Source organism: Siniperca chuatsi, linkage group LG14, assembly GCF_020085105.1.
Source record: "Siniperca chuatsi isolate FFG_IHB_CAS linkage group LG14, ASM2008510v1, whole genome shotgun sequence".
Lineage (NCBI taxonomy): Eukaryota > Metazoa > Chordata > Actinopteri > Centrarchiformes > Sinipercidae > Siniperca > Siniperca chuatsi.
The window spans coordinates 6,026,383-6,042,497 of NC_058055.1; the positions used below are offsets into that span (position 1 = coordinate 6,026,383).

The 16,115-nt window shown below is 41.4% G+C and overlaps 1 protein-coding gene across 8 annotated transcripts in view; it reads right to left on the bottom strand.

Annotated features, from left to right (window-relative positions):
• The window catches only part of LOC122888192 (vacuole membrane protein 1-like), a 61,984-nt gene that overhangs the window by 34,171 nt on the left and 11,698 nt on the right, over positions 1–16,115 (bottom strand). For 6 of the 8 annotated variants that reach the window (XM_044222276.1, XM_044222270.1, XM_044222268.1 and 3 more), the window contains exons 6-7: positions 4,118–4,360; positions 209–340 (exon numbers count right to left, since the gene is read on the bottom strand). In XM_044222276.1, coding sequence (XP_044078211.1) covers positions 209–340; positions 4,118–4,360 — 375 coding nt within the window. The remainder of the gene's footprint in view (positions 1–208; positions 341–4,117; positions 4,361–16,115) is intronic. The other 2 variants (XM_044222274.1, XM_044222272.1) reach the window with 1 other exon arrangement.

Genomic DNA, 16,115 nt, shown 5'->3' on the forward strand with positions numbered 1-16,115 from the left:
AAGCTATAGAACAAGAGTGATACTGAACAAGCATGCAAGTGCAAAAGAGCAGAGAGGTGAGAATGAAGTGAATCTGGTAGAAGTAAAAGTTACAGTTTAACAAGAGGAGCGTTGTGGGGGTTAGAGGGAGAAGGAGGAGGAAGTGACGGGGGTTAGGTAACAGAGGGTGATGAAGGGGCTGAAGATGATGCAGGGAGCAGTGTGTCACCTGTGCAGACCGGGTCTGGTCCAGCATCTCCTCAAACCTCTGGTAGTCCTCGTCGTCTGGGTTGGCGCCAGACAGCCGCGCCGCCCGGGCCATGAAGTAGGGAGGAAGCTCTCCTATAGCTGTACCTGCACCCTGCTCACACAGAAACACAGGCACACATACGGACATTGTTACTGCTGCTCAGCTGTTCATGTTTATAGCACTCCCTGGCGTGATGTTCTTCTGTATATTGTTTTGGCAACACAGGCTTCTGTCCCGTCATGCCAATACATCTGAATTCAACAGAGCTTTAAGAAAAAGAAAGAGAGATGTTAGTTGTTATGTACAGCACAGGTTGTTTATTTGTATCAACTTTATTAAATTGGATTTAGATCCTGTAGCTGATTTTATTACTTTAAATTGGATTTTTTATTATTCATAGTTTTGTTGTAAAAATGCTATATTTGCCTTAATATCATGCTAATTATTATAACAAGCATGTTACCGTGGTTCCTGGGGGGTTAATGGAGCAAAAATATCAATATCCACTATCCAAAGGAGCTTGCACCGCTTGACGTCTGGGATTGTGCGATCAGAGCACTTAATGGGAATAAAACGGAAAGGATTTACGAGAACAAAAATCCCACAGATTATTAAACGATCATGGAAACATAAAACACAGGCCCAGGGAAGGTGAAAAACCAGATGCCACCTCTAAACAGCATATCAACACACTGCACCACAAACTGCTCTGCTCAATCTACTTTGGACATGTGGAATGTAGTGTTTCTGGAAAATTTAAAAAGTGCTAACGAGCCCAGGGGGGTCAAAAGGAACCAAGATATCGATATCTAACAGCCAAAAGGAGCTTGTAGCTATAAAGCGGTGGAGCCTGTGTGATTGAGGGGGGCTTAACAGGAAGAAAGCGGAAGTGATTTGAGGGAAATAAATCCTCAGCACTTGGTCGGTTCACCAAGTTCATCCTGCCAAAACATGAGGACGGGGGGAGTGAGGGGTGAGCGGGTGAGGGCTACAGACTTAATTAACACAATGAAAACAGCCGCCAAGAAATGCAGTGTTTTTGGAGTTGCTCACAGCTCATTACTTTAATGTTTCCAGGCATGGGGGGAGAGTAGGGGTGCAAGGGGATGAGAGAAGATGCTAAGGATACAGTTAGCGTAAGTTAGTTAGTGTTACAAGTACAGATGGCATATGGATGATTTCAAGCCTCTGTCGTCCGACGATGCACAGCAATGAAAAAATTAAGCTCTTGAACTGAAATTCAGTTGTTTAGGTGGAACACACACAAAATCACAGCTTCAATCTCTCTCCCAGAAGACCATAACTTACTAATCACAGCCACATTACTTGTATGTAGCTGGATGGCTGAGCCAGAAGATGATTAGTGAGTAGTTAGCAACCATGGCAGCGACAACAAGCCCAAACAATCATTCTCAGGAGGCGATGCTATCCCGAAACCTGGCAGACTGCATCTTTAATCTGGACACCCTGTTCTCTTGTTAACACTGCCGTCTTTGATGAAATCTGCCAGTTTTTTCTCATAATAGAGACGTGCCCTAATCTCCCTGGCAGCTGCTCCATTCAATAGCTCTGCCCTCTGTTTGTGAGCGTGCGCGCGCCTGTGTGTGTGTTTGTGTAGGGGGCAGTGAAATACGTCCACCTGCACAGTGGTGGTGTTTGAAGTGGAGCACTTAAGGGAGCTGCAGTAGTGGACAGAGAGGCTTCAAGAGGGAACAAAAAAGGACAAAGAGAGAGGAGGAGAAGAAGAGGTAGTGGTAGTGGAGGTGGGGAGGGGAATGTCTCATCGCCAGTGTATCCAGAAGATGGGAGGCTGGCAGGAGGAGGGGGAATATTGGCGTGGGTGCTTTGAAACCGTGGGGACAACAGGTGTCTCCAACTGTAGAGCTGACAAGCCCCAGCCTTAGCCATGCCAGGCTGGGGTTACAGGGGTGTGGTGGTGACTGGGTGGTGGTGAATCCAAGGGGATTGGGTGGCACCCACACACACACACCCACAAACACAGGCTCCTATATCACACCTCAGAGCATGGTTCTGCTGCTGGCGTGGCTGCAGCTTGGCTCAGAGAAACTTTGACTCCAGTTTGAAGCCAGAAAAACTAACATGTTGCACCAATAAATCAAACATACATACTATTTTATGTGCAGGATCGGTGTGCCTGCACACACACACACCACACACTAAATGGGAAATGAATATCATCACTAAAAGGCCCTTACTAATTATTGTAGTACAAATGTGTATTTATGTAAGGGGATAATTATCCAATAAATCGAAACCATAAACGTATGTTTCCAATGTTGTATTTGTAGGTGTGTATGTGTGTATAGTTAATGTATTACAAACAATAAGGAAGCCTGAAGGTCAAGTACAGTAGAGAGCTGGTTGTGGAAAGCCTGCCTGGTTCCTTTAAAGTTCCCGGTAGTGAAGAAGTAGCTGAAGATCTGTATTTCCCCCTCACCTCAGCCCCTTCCACATTATGCAGAACAGGGAAACAGATAACAAAGACTGATACAACTTGTGTCAATGACCAAGTTCTCTTTTCTCAATGTTCAGCGGTTCTGCCTTTCTCACGATAAAAAAAAAACAGAACAAGGAAACTGATGATAACAGTGGACGTGAAAAGATACTGCAGTTACAAAGAAGTGGGTAATGAGTGTGACTTCTAGATCACTGTGGCACCTACTATATCTGTTCTTGTGTTTCTATGTGTCCTGTATGCGTGTGACAGTAGCACAGAAGCCATTTGTCAGTGTCTCGTGGTAATTCTGAGGCATGTATGAGTCACCGATAAACCACCAGAGCCCCGGTCTAAGAGTAAATAGACACAAAGGTAGAAAGCTGTTCTTTGACCATGTTCGAGTGTTCGAGTGCGCATGCGCCAACGCGCATGCTGCCTGTTGCCGCAGCTGTAACAAAAGAGTTTCCCCTCGGGGATCAATAAAGTATTTCTGATTCTGATTTGTCTAAATTCAGTCTTTAAACAGGAACTCTGGCATTTTAAAGTTTAGCATGTTATTTGTTATATATTTCTATTATAAAGTGGAAAAATGTTTCTGTTCTGGCCCTGAAAAAAGAATGTCGACTGAAAATAATTCATCTTTCTCGGCAGCCACAAGACTGGTTAGAGGTGTGAAACCACTGACACTGCATTGGGGGAATTCACCATAAGAAGCTGGGGTTTTCCAAGCAAATGAGTTATCAATGAATAAATTTGCACCCACAGTGTGAATGCAAATTTGTATCATTTGTAAGTTGAGTCTTTACTGGTGGAGGTACTACAAAAAAATAATGAGCAAGTAATCGATAGGCACATGTGACAGTGATTCTAGAATTAGGGTGCACAGAGTCTTTCACATGGTCAGGGGGAGATTCAAATCATTCTTTGTATCAAAATGTTAATAGAGAGAGAATACACCAGAATGGCCAAGTTTTCACCTTTTTCACTGTTGGTGAACATGGTGAATATAAAAAAAAATCATGGTCTGATTTGTGCACCTAAATTGGATTCCGAGGCATGTATAGTTTGACCCTACCCCTTCAACTTTGGTAATTTCCATGTTTCTACCACCCTCTGTCAAATGACACCTTACAATGAATAAACCTACTGGATTAATTAAAAAATGCATGGTGGTCAAACTGAAAACAAGACTGTTTTTCTTAGCGCCTGAGAAACTGGCATTTGGAAGATATGAGGTTTCTGCCTGACATCAATAGTATTTCAAACCACACACTTGCACATTTGCCACAGCTGTGTGCAAGCAAACTGTCACACACTGCAACCAAAACTGTGCTGTGAGAAAAGCTTAAGTCCGTGCGGATCCAGCAATCACCTGCTCTTTAGCTGTTCCAGCCTACAGTATGCACAGTCAGTGTGTAACAGGCACTCACCCACATACAAGCTTCCAAGCGGACTTTGGAGATGATGGTCCAGAGAGAGATGCTTCCCTGGAAGGCTGCTGACTCCACCAACCTGTCCGCCCCCGCGGCATCCATGCCCACCTGCTCAGCATCAGAGCCTGGTGCTGGTGTTTCCTGCTGGGGACACACTATTTGGTCCGGATAGGGTGGCTCGGGGAAATCCACTGAACCACATTCATAGGCCGCCAAGGTCACTGATGCTATGTGTGGTCCCTGAGAAACAGAGAGAGAAAGACAGAGAGAAAGGCGGAGAAAAAGGAAGATGAAGAGAAAAAGAGAAAGTAGTGAAAAATAGAGTGGGAGTGAGTCCACCTGTTGGAAATAGTTTTGAGTCAGAGGAAGACCCCTTTGTTATTAGCATGGGGAGAAAGTGACAGCCGTGAGTCAAATACATGAAGACAGTTATATGTGGGCCAGTATCTGTGTCTCTGTAGTTCCTACAGCAGTGGAACTCTTCCTCTGCTTTTCACTATAAGCTGCCTTCTGCTTTCCTTTCTGTATGAGTTAAATAGGCCATTAGGAAATGGAGAAAAACACATAACTATGATTAAGCTGGAGCAAAAGGCTGCTTCATGCTGTTTCAAAATCTACAGGAGAAGTGCCAACGTATAAAGAGCAGAGGGCCACGGGTGGAAACGATCAAGAATGGAAACCATAGTCTGGGTATAGAAATAATTTCCCACTGTAGCCATATGCCGCATATGTGTGCCCATAGGAGAGCAATAATAATAATGAAGAAAAGGGCAGCAGAAAAAGAACAAGAATATGAACTCTCTTCAGACAGAATTTATTAATGTTTGACTGTTCCTGTTGTAAGAATGAGACATTAGCATACTTAAGAACCTGCTGTCTTTGATAGGCCTGGTCTGGTTTACATTTCTGACTCTTGTTTATTTAGTCGTTTCAATTACGCTTCCATTGAGAAAACAGACGAATCAAAGGAAGGAAGAGGGGTGCAGGCTGGATTTCTGGTGTGTGGTGAAAGTTTATTGAGCTGTCAGCTTTGTGTTCTTGACTCTGCAAACCCTAAAACAAGTAATCCCAATATCCACAATGGCTCTGAGAAGAGACTCCTAAGGCCACACACACACACACACACACACACACACTTAAACTCAATTACACAAAAATACCAAAATGAACATATCAAAAGGGGAAATCTCAATTTCAACACACGCATTTTGGAATAAAGTACCAGCATTGGTCATTTGAATTCTCCTTTCTCTAATTTCACCTCTATTATTTTAATCATGAGCAATTTAACATTCAGAAGAATCAGAATCAGCTTTATTGGCCAAGTATGTGTACAAATACAAGGAATTTGAATCCGGTTTTAGGTTGCTCTCAATGTACTTGCACACAGTTCCAAGAACAATTTAAAGGAAGATAGAAATCGACATACAGCTAAAAACAAGGACAATAAAGCTGAACAAAGATATGTAAAAATAAACATAGAACTATTATGTACAGACAAGTAGGTGAAAAAATAGGTGTATATATAAAAAGCAACAATGACTAACAACATACAGTGTCTATATATGTCAAGAGATTCTGTAAATTATAAACAAATACAAATAGTGCAAAGGAATAAATATTGAATGGGTAATGTAATTGATTACTTTATAGATATTCCATTGCTTCCTCAGAAAAGAGATTAAATAACTTATTAAATGGTTGAATTTCATTTAACACGCATGTTTTGAAGGGTAACTTCATGTAGCACACCTGTTTTCAAGAGTAATTTAATTTCCTATTTAGGTCAAAATACAGTAAAGGTCAACATGTGAGCGCTGGCTTGCTGAACAGAACAGGGTACAAAAAATACAACAATTCCCGTGAAAACTATGCTATTCCTGCAGCATAAATTCAGTTATCAAAGTTTGTTGTCTGAGAGGAACAAGGAAACTATTTGTACAAATGGCCGCTGGTCATTCTACACTGACTCATTATGACAATAAGGCTGATAACATCTGAAAGCACAATGTTTGATTAAGTTTTATACTGAACAGAATCCAGTCAGGAAGAAGAGGTCATGTAACTTTGCATTTCCTCCGTAAGGACGCATGTTACACACTGAACAATGATCTAGATGGATCTGAAATGACAGAGATTATCAAACAAGTCTGTAATACTAGTGTCATCCCTGCAAATAAAGGCAGGTCCACCGAGTGGGCCTATATAAGCGGGCCCTGCGTACTCTGTCTATTCCATGTGTTTACACTCATGTGTATGTGTGCGAAGAAAGGGTGCTCCCAGTGACGCACGAGGGCAGTTTGGCATTACGCAATGTAGCGCCAAAACAATCTGGCAAACCTGGGGTGGGGCTGGAACTTCCGGAGTTGTGTGGGACAAGGCAGGACAGGACGGGACGTGAGAAGGCAGGACAGTGGCGTGTGAGGCAACAGGAAACAGCAATGTCTCCTTGAGGAACAGTGCACTCCCTTTAGATGACACAGATTCATTTCTGTACACAGTATTAGTAAGCAGGCACAGTCACATTTACACTCCCAGGACTTAAAGAGAAAACGTCCGATGCTCATGCACTTCTTACAAAAGCAGAAGACAAATTTAAGTCTGTCTGGATACTCAGCCTCATATCCTCCACACTGACTCTCCAGTGGGATCACACTGCCCTGACATCCACACACACACACACACACATACACACACATGCACGCACTGCATGCACACAGACAGACTCCTGAAGCAGAATGTTTGTGTGGCAAAGAAAGACTATATTCCTCTTGCTTACACCTTCCAACTCTATCTCAGGTAATGTGTGTTTACCAAACACACACGGACAGCCTGCCAACAGAGTGTTGCGTGACTCGGAGTACCAGCTCTCTCTTGCTCTCGCTTGCTCTCTCTCTCTCTCTCTCTCTCTCTCTCTCTCTCTCTGTCTAATGCTGTGTCACTGCTTCTCACCTTACACAAAAGCCTAGTCGTCTCATGTTGTCCAGGTGACTCACCATTAATCTGCAGCCCAGCCCAAAACATCCAGGTAGCTGTCTCATTTTGTTTCTGACTTGGTGACATACATGGACAAACAGGCACACAAACACACAGGCACAGTTGATGATTAACAGCAGCAGAAAAATACAAATATAGGGTCGAGGAAGTAGTTCTCTCTAAGAGAAACCATTGTTCCACCTTATACACAATTTACTATAAACAAGGTAGTGGTGAGGGTTTATGTGTGTGTGCTGAAATAACTATTGCACCTCCTAACTGTGTCTATTTTGAGATTTGCTTAATGTTGATGATGCTTGCAGCCACTAAAATACACATCAGTACTGACAGAGGCACAAAGTTCCTCTCTCTGACTCAATGGGATCCACAATGGAGGCAACATTGCTGGCATTCCTGTGGGCGACCTGCAGAAACCAACGCCTGGCCTCCAAAACGAGTGGGATCCTCACTCCTGGGTATGAGTACATCCACACAGACTCTGAGGAGACACACACAGTTTGGATCCAGTGATAAAGTATGTCTGTGTGTGTGTGTGTCTGCATGTGTGTTGACAATATATCATCACTATAGAGCAGAGCACACGGTCAAAACAGAGAACTACTGTCAAACAACCAAAGTATGATATCAGTGTGAGATGTTTAAAAGAATAGTCCCTAAAATCAACAACACCAATCCTATGGGATAACAAAAGCCCCAATCAGACTGGATTTATTTCTCTAGGGGAGGTGGGGTGATTTTAATATTACCTGCACTGATCAGTGATTTTATTCCCATCCTGAGCACGTATGTAGGTAATTTTTCACCCCACCTCAGCAATAATTACAGCCGCAATTACCTACTGTTTTTCGACAAACTTGCCGGTCCACCTGTAATTTAAATCGCGTCCGGAGCGACGTCCTTGTATTTTAAAGTGAGTTTTTTCCATGCAAAGAGCTGCTTGTCCTTCTACTTTTTTTTTTTTTTTTTTTTTTTTAAATCAGCTCAGTGTGAAATTTGAGTTTTGTGTGAACATGGAGGACATCAAAAATATTTTTGCTAATCTGATAGACAGAAAACATATGGGCCTATTTGGGAACAAATTAAACAACGGGAAAAAAATGAGCTCATCAAATGGGCTGTTGTAATGTCAGATACAGGTAGGTACTGGTTCTGGACAAGTGACAGGCTTTGGCTATGAGCATGGCAGTTGCTAAAGCACATGAACGGAAAGGCGCTTCCTCTCAGTGCCACAGCAAGAACAAAGTGTGTGTCAGTGTGCCCACTGAAGGAGGATGTGAAAGCTGGTTGGCCAATAGCTGCTGCTGAGATGAGCTATTGACACGGACTGTTGACCACCTTCTCTGGTAATAGTCTTAAATTGTTTAACACTTGATATATAAAACAATACTTTCGTTTGTGGGAGCTTGTGTGTCACAGAGACAGTGTTATTTTCTTCCGCAGACACACACACTCATAGTATAGTGTAGCAGTGTAGGTGTGATGACTTGAATTGCAACGCACCGTTTGCAAGGAGGGGGCTTTTTACATTTTAAATTATAAAGTACCGGTTCATTCTGTATGCGGAAACAGATGCAGTGGAGTGAATGCACTCATGACGAAATTTCATCACGTATCACACCAAATTTCAAAAACCAGTACATTCCCATTAGGAAGCAGAAGCACACGACAGATTTAAAATGTCAACTGTCTGTAGGTTATAAATAGTTGTTTTTTTAAAATCGTTGAATTTTGTCCCTGCATCCCTTCCCAATTTAAATGTTTTGTACTAGGCTACACTTTAAATTAGTAGAAGATCAAAGAGATACAAATTGTATAGGGAAATTATACAATCCCTAATTTATTGTTTTTAATCATGAGACCCTAGCAGATGCAGCCCATAATCATCACAGCCACCAGTCATGGCGTGGACTCCTCTTGTTAGTTTATGGTGGCAAATGTAGTTGCTTCCGAAGCCCCAAACCAGACATTAATGGGTGACCATAAACTGACCAGTTCTCAGTGACCACGACCACAGGATGGTCCAGTCATTAACAGGTCGCTGTGGTTGTCAAGGACCATTTAAGCACATTAGACATGGTCCGGCTAGCATAACCTGTTAACCGCTTCTTCTAGTGGAAGACTGCTGGAGGCTAAGCAGGACAAACATTAGAGGTTAGTTCGTTATGAAGAAGCCCTGGTCAGGATCTCTGAGGGAGGTAAGAGAACGCTGGACTGAGGCCAGTGATGGAGCAGAGACAGAGAGGAGGGGCGGGGGTGTTTAGAAGTGGGTGGTAAGCACACACACACACACACACACACACACACACACACACACACACACACACACACACTGACTGTGAGATGCTGGAGGTTTGAGGGGCTGTTCCCAGTGATTTATCCATGTGGTTTCACCGTATGACTGGATGTTCAGAAACCTCTCCCAGACTGGAAGACAGACACTCACTCTGACCCCCCATCGAGCGATGGATTATACACTCGAAAGATAACACTTTAATGTCAATCTCAATGATTCGAAACTGACTTTACATTAAATGTACAAATCCAGGAATTACAGTAGCAAATTAAATAAGTTTGACATTCTAAAAGGAAAATTGAATTTAAATATGTTGTGTTCATTTGCAATGACTTTACTGAATAGGGGTTAACATTTGAGTCTTTCACAGATCATCATTATCAATATAACTGATAAAAGATGTTGTATCAGTTATCACAACCAGTTAAGTACACAGTAATTTCATGGAGTGAAATAAACCTGCTCTGTGCTTAATATATAGTTACATAATAATGCAAAATGTGCATAAAACATAGATCACATAATATGTGTAAAAATTGCCATTTTTAATTATACACATAAAAAATAATGAACTTTTTAACAGATTATAATGGGAATCCATTTATCCAATTTATTTGTCTTTTTTTTTACCTTAATTTATTTTGTGTATCATCATAATCAGAGCTGTAACGATCAATTCAGTTAATTAACTATCAACTATTTCGATAATCGATTGAGAAAATCATTTAAGTCTAGTAAAAATGCTAAATGTTCTCTGGTTCCAGCTCCTCAATTTAGATGATTTGCTGTTTTTCTTTGACTTATGTTATAGTAAATTGAATATCTTTGGGTTTTAGACTGTTACTTACTGACAAAGTAAGCAATTTGAAGGCATCACCTTGGGCTTTTGGGCTTTGTGATGGGCATTTTTGGGGGTAAGTGAAAAGCGCTGGGTGACCTTTATGGTAGAATTTCATAACAAAACTATGCTTCAAATAACCTAAACACCTGAACTCTGCCAGCAACGCTCTGGTTTGGTCTGGTCAGGTTTGGCTTGTTCTGGCAGAGTTGTTGGTGCCATTCCAGACTGGCTACACACTAAGCCCACTTTTGCCCAGGATTTGCTTCCTGTGGACTCTGTGTGTGTGTGTGTGTGTGTGTGTCTTTCAAAGTGAATGGTTATTGTACTTGGTATTAACAGGACTCCAAGACACAGACAGACAGACGCATGCCTTGGATGGCTGGAGTGTGACAGTTATGATTGAGAAGCCATTACAAATACCACACACACACACACAAAGCTCCCATTTACACATCTCTCTGGTATTCATCTTTAAAGGAGTTTGGTGAAGATGAGTAAGTCACAAGACCTTTGGGCAGATCCATCTCTCCAACCTTATGAGGAAGAAAATTAATAAAATCATCGATGAAAGCAATTGTGCTGTTTGATGTTGCTGTTCTTTTTTTTGCCAATGGGAGAAAACCCTTTTGTGGTATTTCACATTTAAACCAAAAATGAGACAATTCCCCTCACAATCAGCTGCAGATCCATAACTAACCAGTGTAAAATCCCCAACCAACGTATCTTTATGGTGTGTAAGTAATACTGCCTGCTCAGTAGTGGGAGGATCAAATTTGTGCAATAAAGTTCTGACACACTATCTAGATGTAGTTAAAAATGAATCGCTTCAAATTTAATTTATTGAGGTGTTGAAGTTAAAGCGAGAGATCCGTTACTGCCAGCCAGTGGTGAGTCAAGAGTAGCTTTTCAGCTTTTCAAAGAACTACTGAACTTGATCCTGTGTCACTCATGTTCCGGGTAACATGCATGCAAGGTATCAATTCTTACTTTGAAAAGTGATTATGCTATGTTGAGTCATGTTTGACACAGAAAGCATGTACAGCAAAGTCAAGAAACTTCTGAATCAGTATCTTGGCAATGTTTATATATACAATCCACACCCATCAGAGTAAAGTTAACACCCTCTAAAGAGCCGACCAGGAGCCTTATCAGCTCTGAGTTCAGAAACAACTCTCTGATCAAGTGATCAAAAAAAAAAACAAACACTTATGAGTAGTGGAAAATTTAGTCCAGGTCATACAGACCAGCAGCAGTGTGTGAGTCACAACTCAAACAAAGCAACCAGGTTCCTGACTATGTGAACGTGAAGGTGCCCCATTGTTTGCTTCTGGGACTGTACCAAGGCTTGTCACTGTAAAAGCCAGACAATGGTCAGGTGAGTGAGGGGTAGTGCATCACACACACACACACACACACACACACACACACACACACACACACACACACACACACACACACACACACACATACCAGTACTTTGTCAGATACCCTGCCATGCTGTGACTGAGTTTCCCTCACCCACATGTTCTTGTCAGACTGTGAATGTGTGGGTGAACTGCACCTAACTGTATAACGGCATACGGGCAGGAGAACTTTAAGGACCTGAGCAGCAGTGTGTGTGAGTGTGATAGTAATAACAATGCAGGGACAATGTGTGGAAGCCACACTCTCAAACCTGCTCAGCGCTTACAGCGATAGTTGGCGCTAATTAAAGCTGTGCTCCTGGTAATTGCCAACAGCCAAAACGTAATTTTAGGGGGTTTGCTGGGGAAAATCTGTATATTCTACACAAACCTCCTCTGCAACCTATAATTTAGCAATCCTAAAAGAAACTGAATATAGAAAACTACAGAATATTCATTTATTTAGATGAGCCACTGGTTTATTTTTTGAAAGACAAGGGACTGTGAATCATGAGTCATAAACACGCTACAAACATGGTTAGATTTTTTTTTTGTTATCCCATAGGATTGGTGCTGTTTTTTCCCTAGTGGCTGCTGACAATGCTCCCAGAGAGACACAACATGTACACCTCTCACTCATAAAACAGCTCAAAGCCAAGAGGGAGAGAAAAAACGACTACCCTAGTTGCTATTATGTAAACAGCAACGTGCGCAGCTTCAATTATAATGACTTTAATTCTTTGTTGCTGTTGATTTAACGTTGAGCACAACAATTTTCATGCTGCCCATAATGACTTAATGGCAACAGCCATTACTGAAAGTAATTTAATGGTGGATGACTCAGATGAGCTCTCTTCTAAAATATTTACAGCATTCCCAAGCTTTCAAGAGTCACACTCATCGCTAACCCCGTCTCAGTTAAAAGAGGATTTATGGAAGGCAGTGACACTAGTTGTCACTAGAATACAAATACTTAAAAACTTAAGTGGGGATGAAAGCCGGTCCCACTCATAATTGTGATCTTCACAATCATTATGGCGGACACATGTGCAGGTGCAGGACTCTCAGTGTGCGTACATGTGCATGTGTGTGCACTGATCCTCACCTCCGCAGCTCCTGCCGAAATGAGATCTCTCTAGTGTTCCTGCATGATTTTATTGTTTTCATGGTCTGTATTATAAGCCCCCACCCACTACCTCCTCCCTCAGAGCAGCTGGATAAAATACACTTGAAGGTGTGCCAAGAAGTGGGCTTTTTTTCGTCTCCACGCCTGAGTTGCAGAGTTTTATCTTTCTCCAATAACCAGTCCTGTCCGTGTACAATGATCTCAGCGGGATGCAAACACAGAGAGGAGACACAGGGCAGCAATTGCCCATGTCAGGGAACAGGAGAGCTGCCACTTCTGCTCTGGTTTCATTGACTGGGATGGTTTGCATGTTACTGGCTCAGCACCCCCCTCTGCTGGTGGCTCTGCAGTACTCTCAAATAAATGTTTACTGCTTCCCGCCAACCGCTAAGGATGTGTGCTGTTAACATGTGATGTGTGGTCATTTATTTCTAACAAAACACCTATTAGCAGTAAAAAATTGTCATATCAATTTCACAGAGGTTAAACAGAAACCTTGCATTCAGCAGTGCTGAGTTCACTGTGTCGGCAGAGAAAATTGTGACCACACATTAACTGTAACTGGAGGAAATGAAAGAATTAGCTTCAATAAAGGAGTTAAATCCTTTAAAGAAGTCAGGCACAGACACATGATGACAGCTGGGGAAGTCATATGACAACACAGAGTCACATGTTACGTCATGTGAAAATAGCACTGCAGAGGACCTTAATAGGTATTAGACCTGCTAAAATTCACACCTTTCCACATCTTACAAAGAGGTGGGAATTACCAAAGAACTGCTGATGTAATGTGATTAGAAAAACTGGAGTACAATGAAATATATTTGTTAGTAGTTAGTAGTTTTATGGTTCACTATGCTCTTTAATAACGTGATATATTGTGGAGTCTTTTCAGTTTTTTTCTTTCTCATGTCAGATCTTCATTCGTCAGAGAGACAATATATGAATCTTCACCTGTAGCCTTTATGTGAATAAAAATATTGATATGTGGTATCAAAACAACATTGTAAAGTATGACAATACTATCCTTTACTTTGCACTGATTTTTCTGGTTTATTGACATCTTAAGACCACTTGCACCCTCTACTGACTGTAAATAGTAATGACCTGGGTCATTTACAAATATCTTACTGATCATTTATGAATCAGGTATTATTTACAAATACAATGGCTTTTATTCATTTCTATTAATTAATGAATTAATGAAATAATCTATTAATTTCCATATGCCATATTTAATGACAGAGCATAATCATGCTGGATTTGATTTGGTAGATTTTCTAATATACAATATTATTTAACAGAATGTAATCTAGGGCTGCAAGTGCAACTAATGATTATTTTTGTTATCAAAATAATCAGCTGGGGCTGCAGCTAACAATCATTTTCATTTTGTATTCATCTACTGATTATTTACTAGATTAGTTGTTTGGTCTATAAAATGTCAGAAAATATTGAAAAATGTCCATCACAATTTCCCAGAACCCAGGGTGACGTCTTCAGATGTGTCGTTTGGTCCGACCAACAGTCCAAAACCACAAGAAAGTCTCTAGTTTATTATCATAGAAGAGAAAGATAACCAGATAATATTGAGATTTAAAGGGCTGGAATTCTGGCCATTTCTGCCCTGTGGTTTACTCAGCTCCTCGCAATCGGGCAGTTTGCTGAAGTGAAAATGAATTCAAGTGTTTCACCAAATTGTAGACTGGATGAGAAGCTGTGCAATGGAGGTTCATTGTAGCACTTCTCATCTGAGCTAGTGTATATCTCTAGTGGTGCACTTGTATATCACTTACAGAGTAACGGTGGTGGTGTTCTTTCCAAATGTTGACATGGGTGTAAATCAAAGTCAAGAGCTGGTAAACACTCAGGCCGACATTAGTTCTCATTTCCAGCACATTATTAAGTCTTATGGACAGCAAGGAAAACAGCGCCAGAAAGGTCAAGCTGCAAGTGTTGGACTTGTAAGTTTGTGGGGACATCTCAGCAAGTGTTCTGAAATTGTTTGACCCAGTTACAATCACTGACCCAGTCCTAGTTCCTCAAAACAGGACAACATGTCTGCTGGGACTCGCCGCTGTTCACTTACCACAGAAATTCTTATACTTTTTTTTACTGTGAGAAATCAGAAATATCTGTCAGGGCCCAGAAATCTACAAAATTACTGAGGAATCTCAATGGCTCTTTTAAACAGCCCTTCTACAGAAAAGAAGATGTAATTATAATCCTCTGAGGTTAGTTTTGTGCTTCTTACTTGTGGTTTAGGCTCACAGTTGAAAAGAGGAAGCAGATACTAGATCAGACAGGGTTCCTTATACAAGCAAATATGGTTTGACTAATAACTCAGGCCAACATTAGGATACACTTTTATTAAATTTTGAATATCAGCCAATTAAAGACATTCATCTTCAGAGTAATAAATGACCCTCACTGACCACAGACTGTTTTCTTTTTTTATTTTATCTAGATGTCTGACCAGAGAATTCATTCCAGTGTGGAGAAGTTGGATTGCCATCAACAGGTTCATGTCTGTCAGTCTGTACAAGCCTGCAATGTTTCAATGTTTTTAGCACTGTCTCATGGTCTAAACGCAGTTTCAGAGGCATTTCCACCCTACAAGAAGTCCATTCGGTGGGAAATGCAGAATGTTTATTAGTGTGATTTTTATTTAGAGGCATACAAGGTAAAATTAAAAAAAAACATTTATTTGAATATCTACACAAAAACATCATGTATCAGTAGATTAAATCCAAAAAATATCAGCACTAGTATCGGCCTTTAAAAAACGATATCAGTCCAAATCTATAAAAAATGCACAACAGCAGCTCTAGCAAGGAGCACCAAGTTCTGTCATGAACCCAATGACACCAACCTGCAGTAGCAGCCACGCTCACTAGATGGTGACATCTTACTTTAAAACCTTCCCAAAAAGTGAGCTGGGCTACTAACGGAGTAAAGACAAACTCTCAAATTACATTTGGGAGCGCCAGAGTTTGGCTTTTAAAAACAGCAGAATGGAGGACACGTACTTCAAAGTTTCCAGTTCAGCTCCACTGGGCAAGGGCACAGGAGTGCAACAGTGGACTCCCTGATGACAGATGGACTCAGAGCAGTGAAGACAAGCAGATGTTTTGGGACCCTGATCTGATCAGCAGTATAGACTCAACACCCCCCCCCCACGCTCAAAACTGAGCAAAAACACTCAGACGGAGAGAGCTGGGGTAAAAACAGAAAGAAAGAGGAAGGGAGAAGGAAAGGGGGGAGTGAAAGGGGGACTGTAAGCAGAGGAGAGACATAAAAAGGAGTAAGGAAGGGGAGGGAATGTAAGAGAAAGT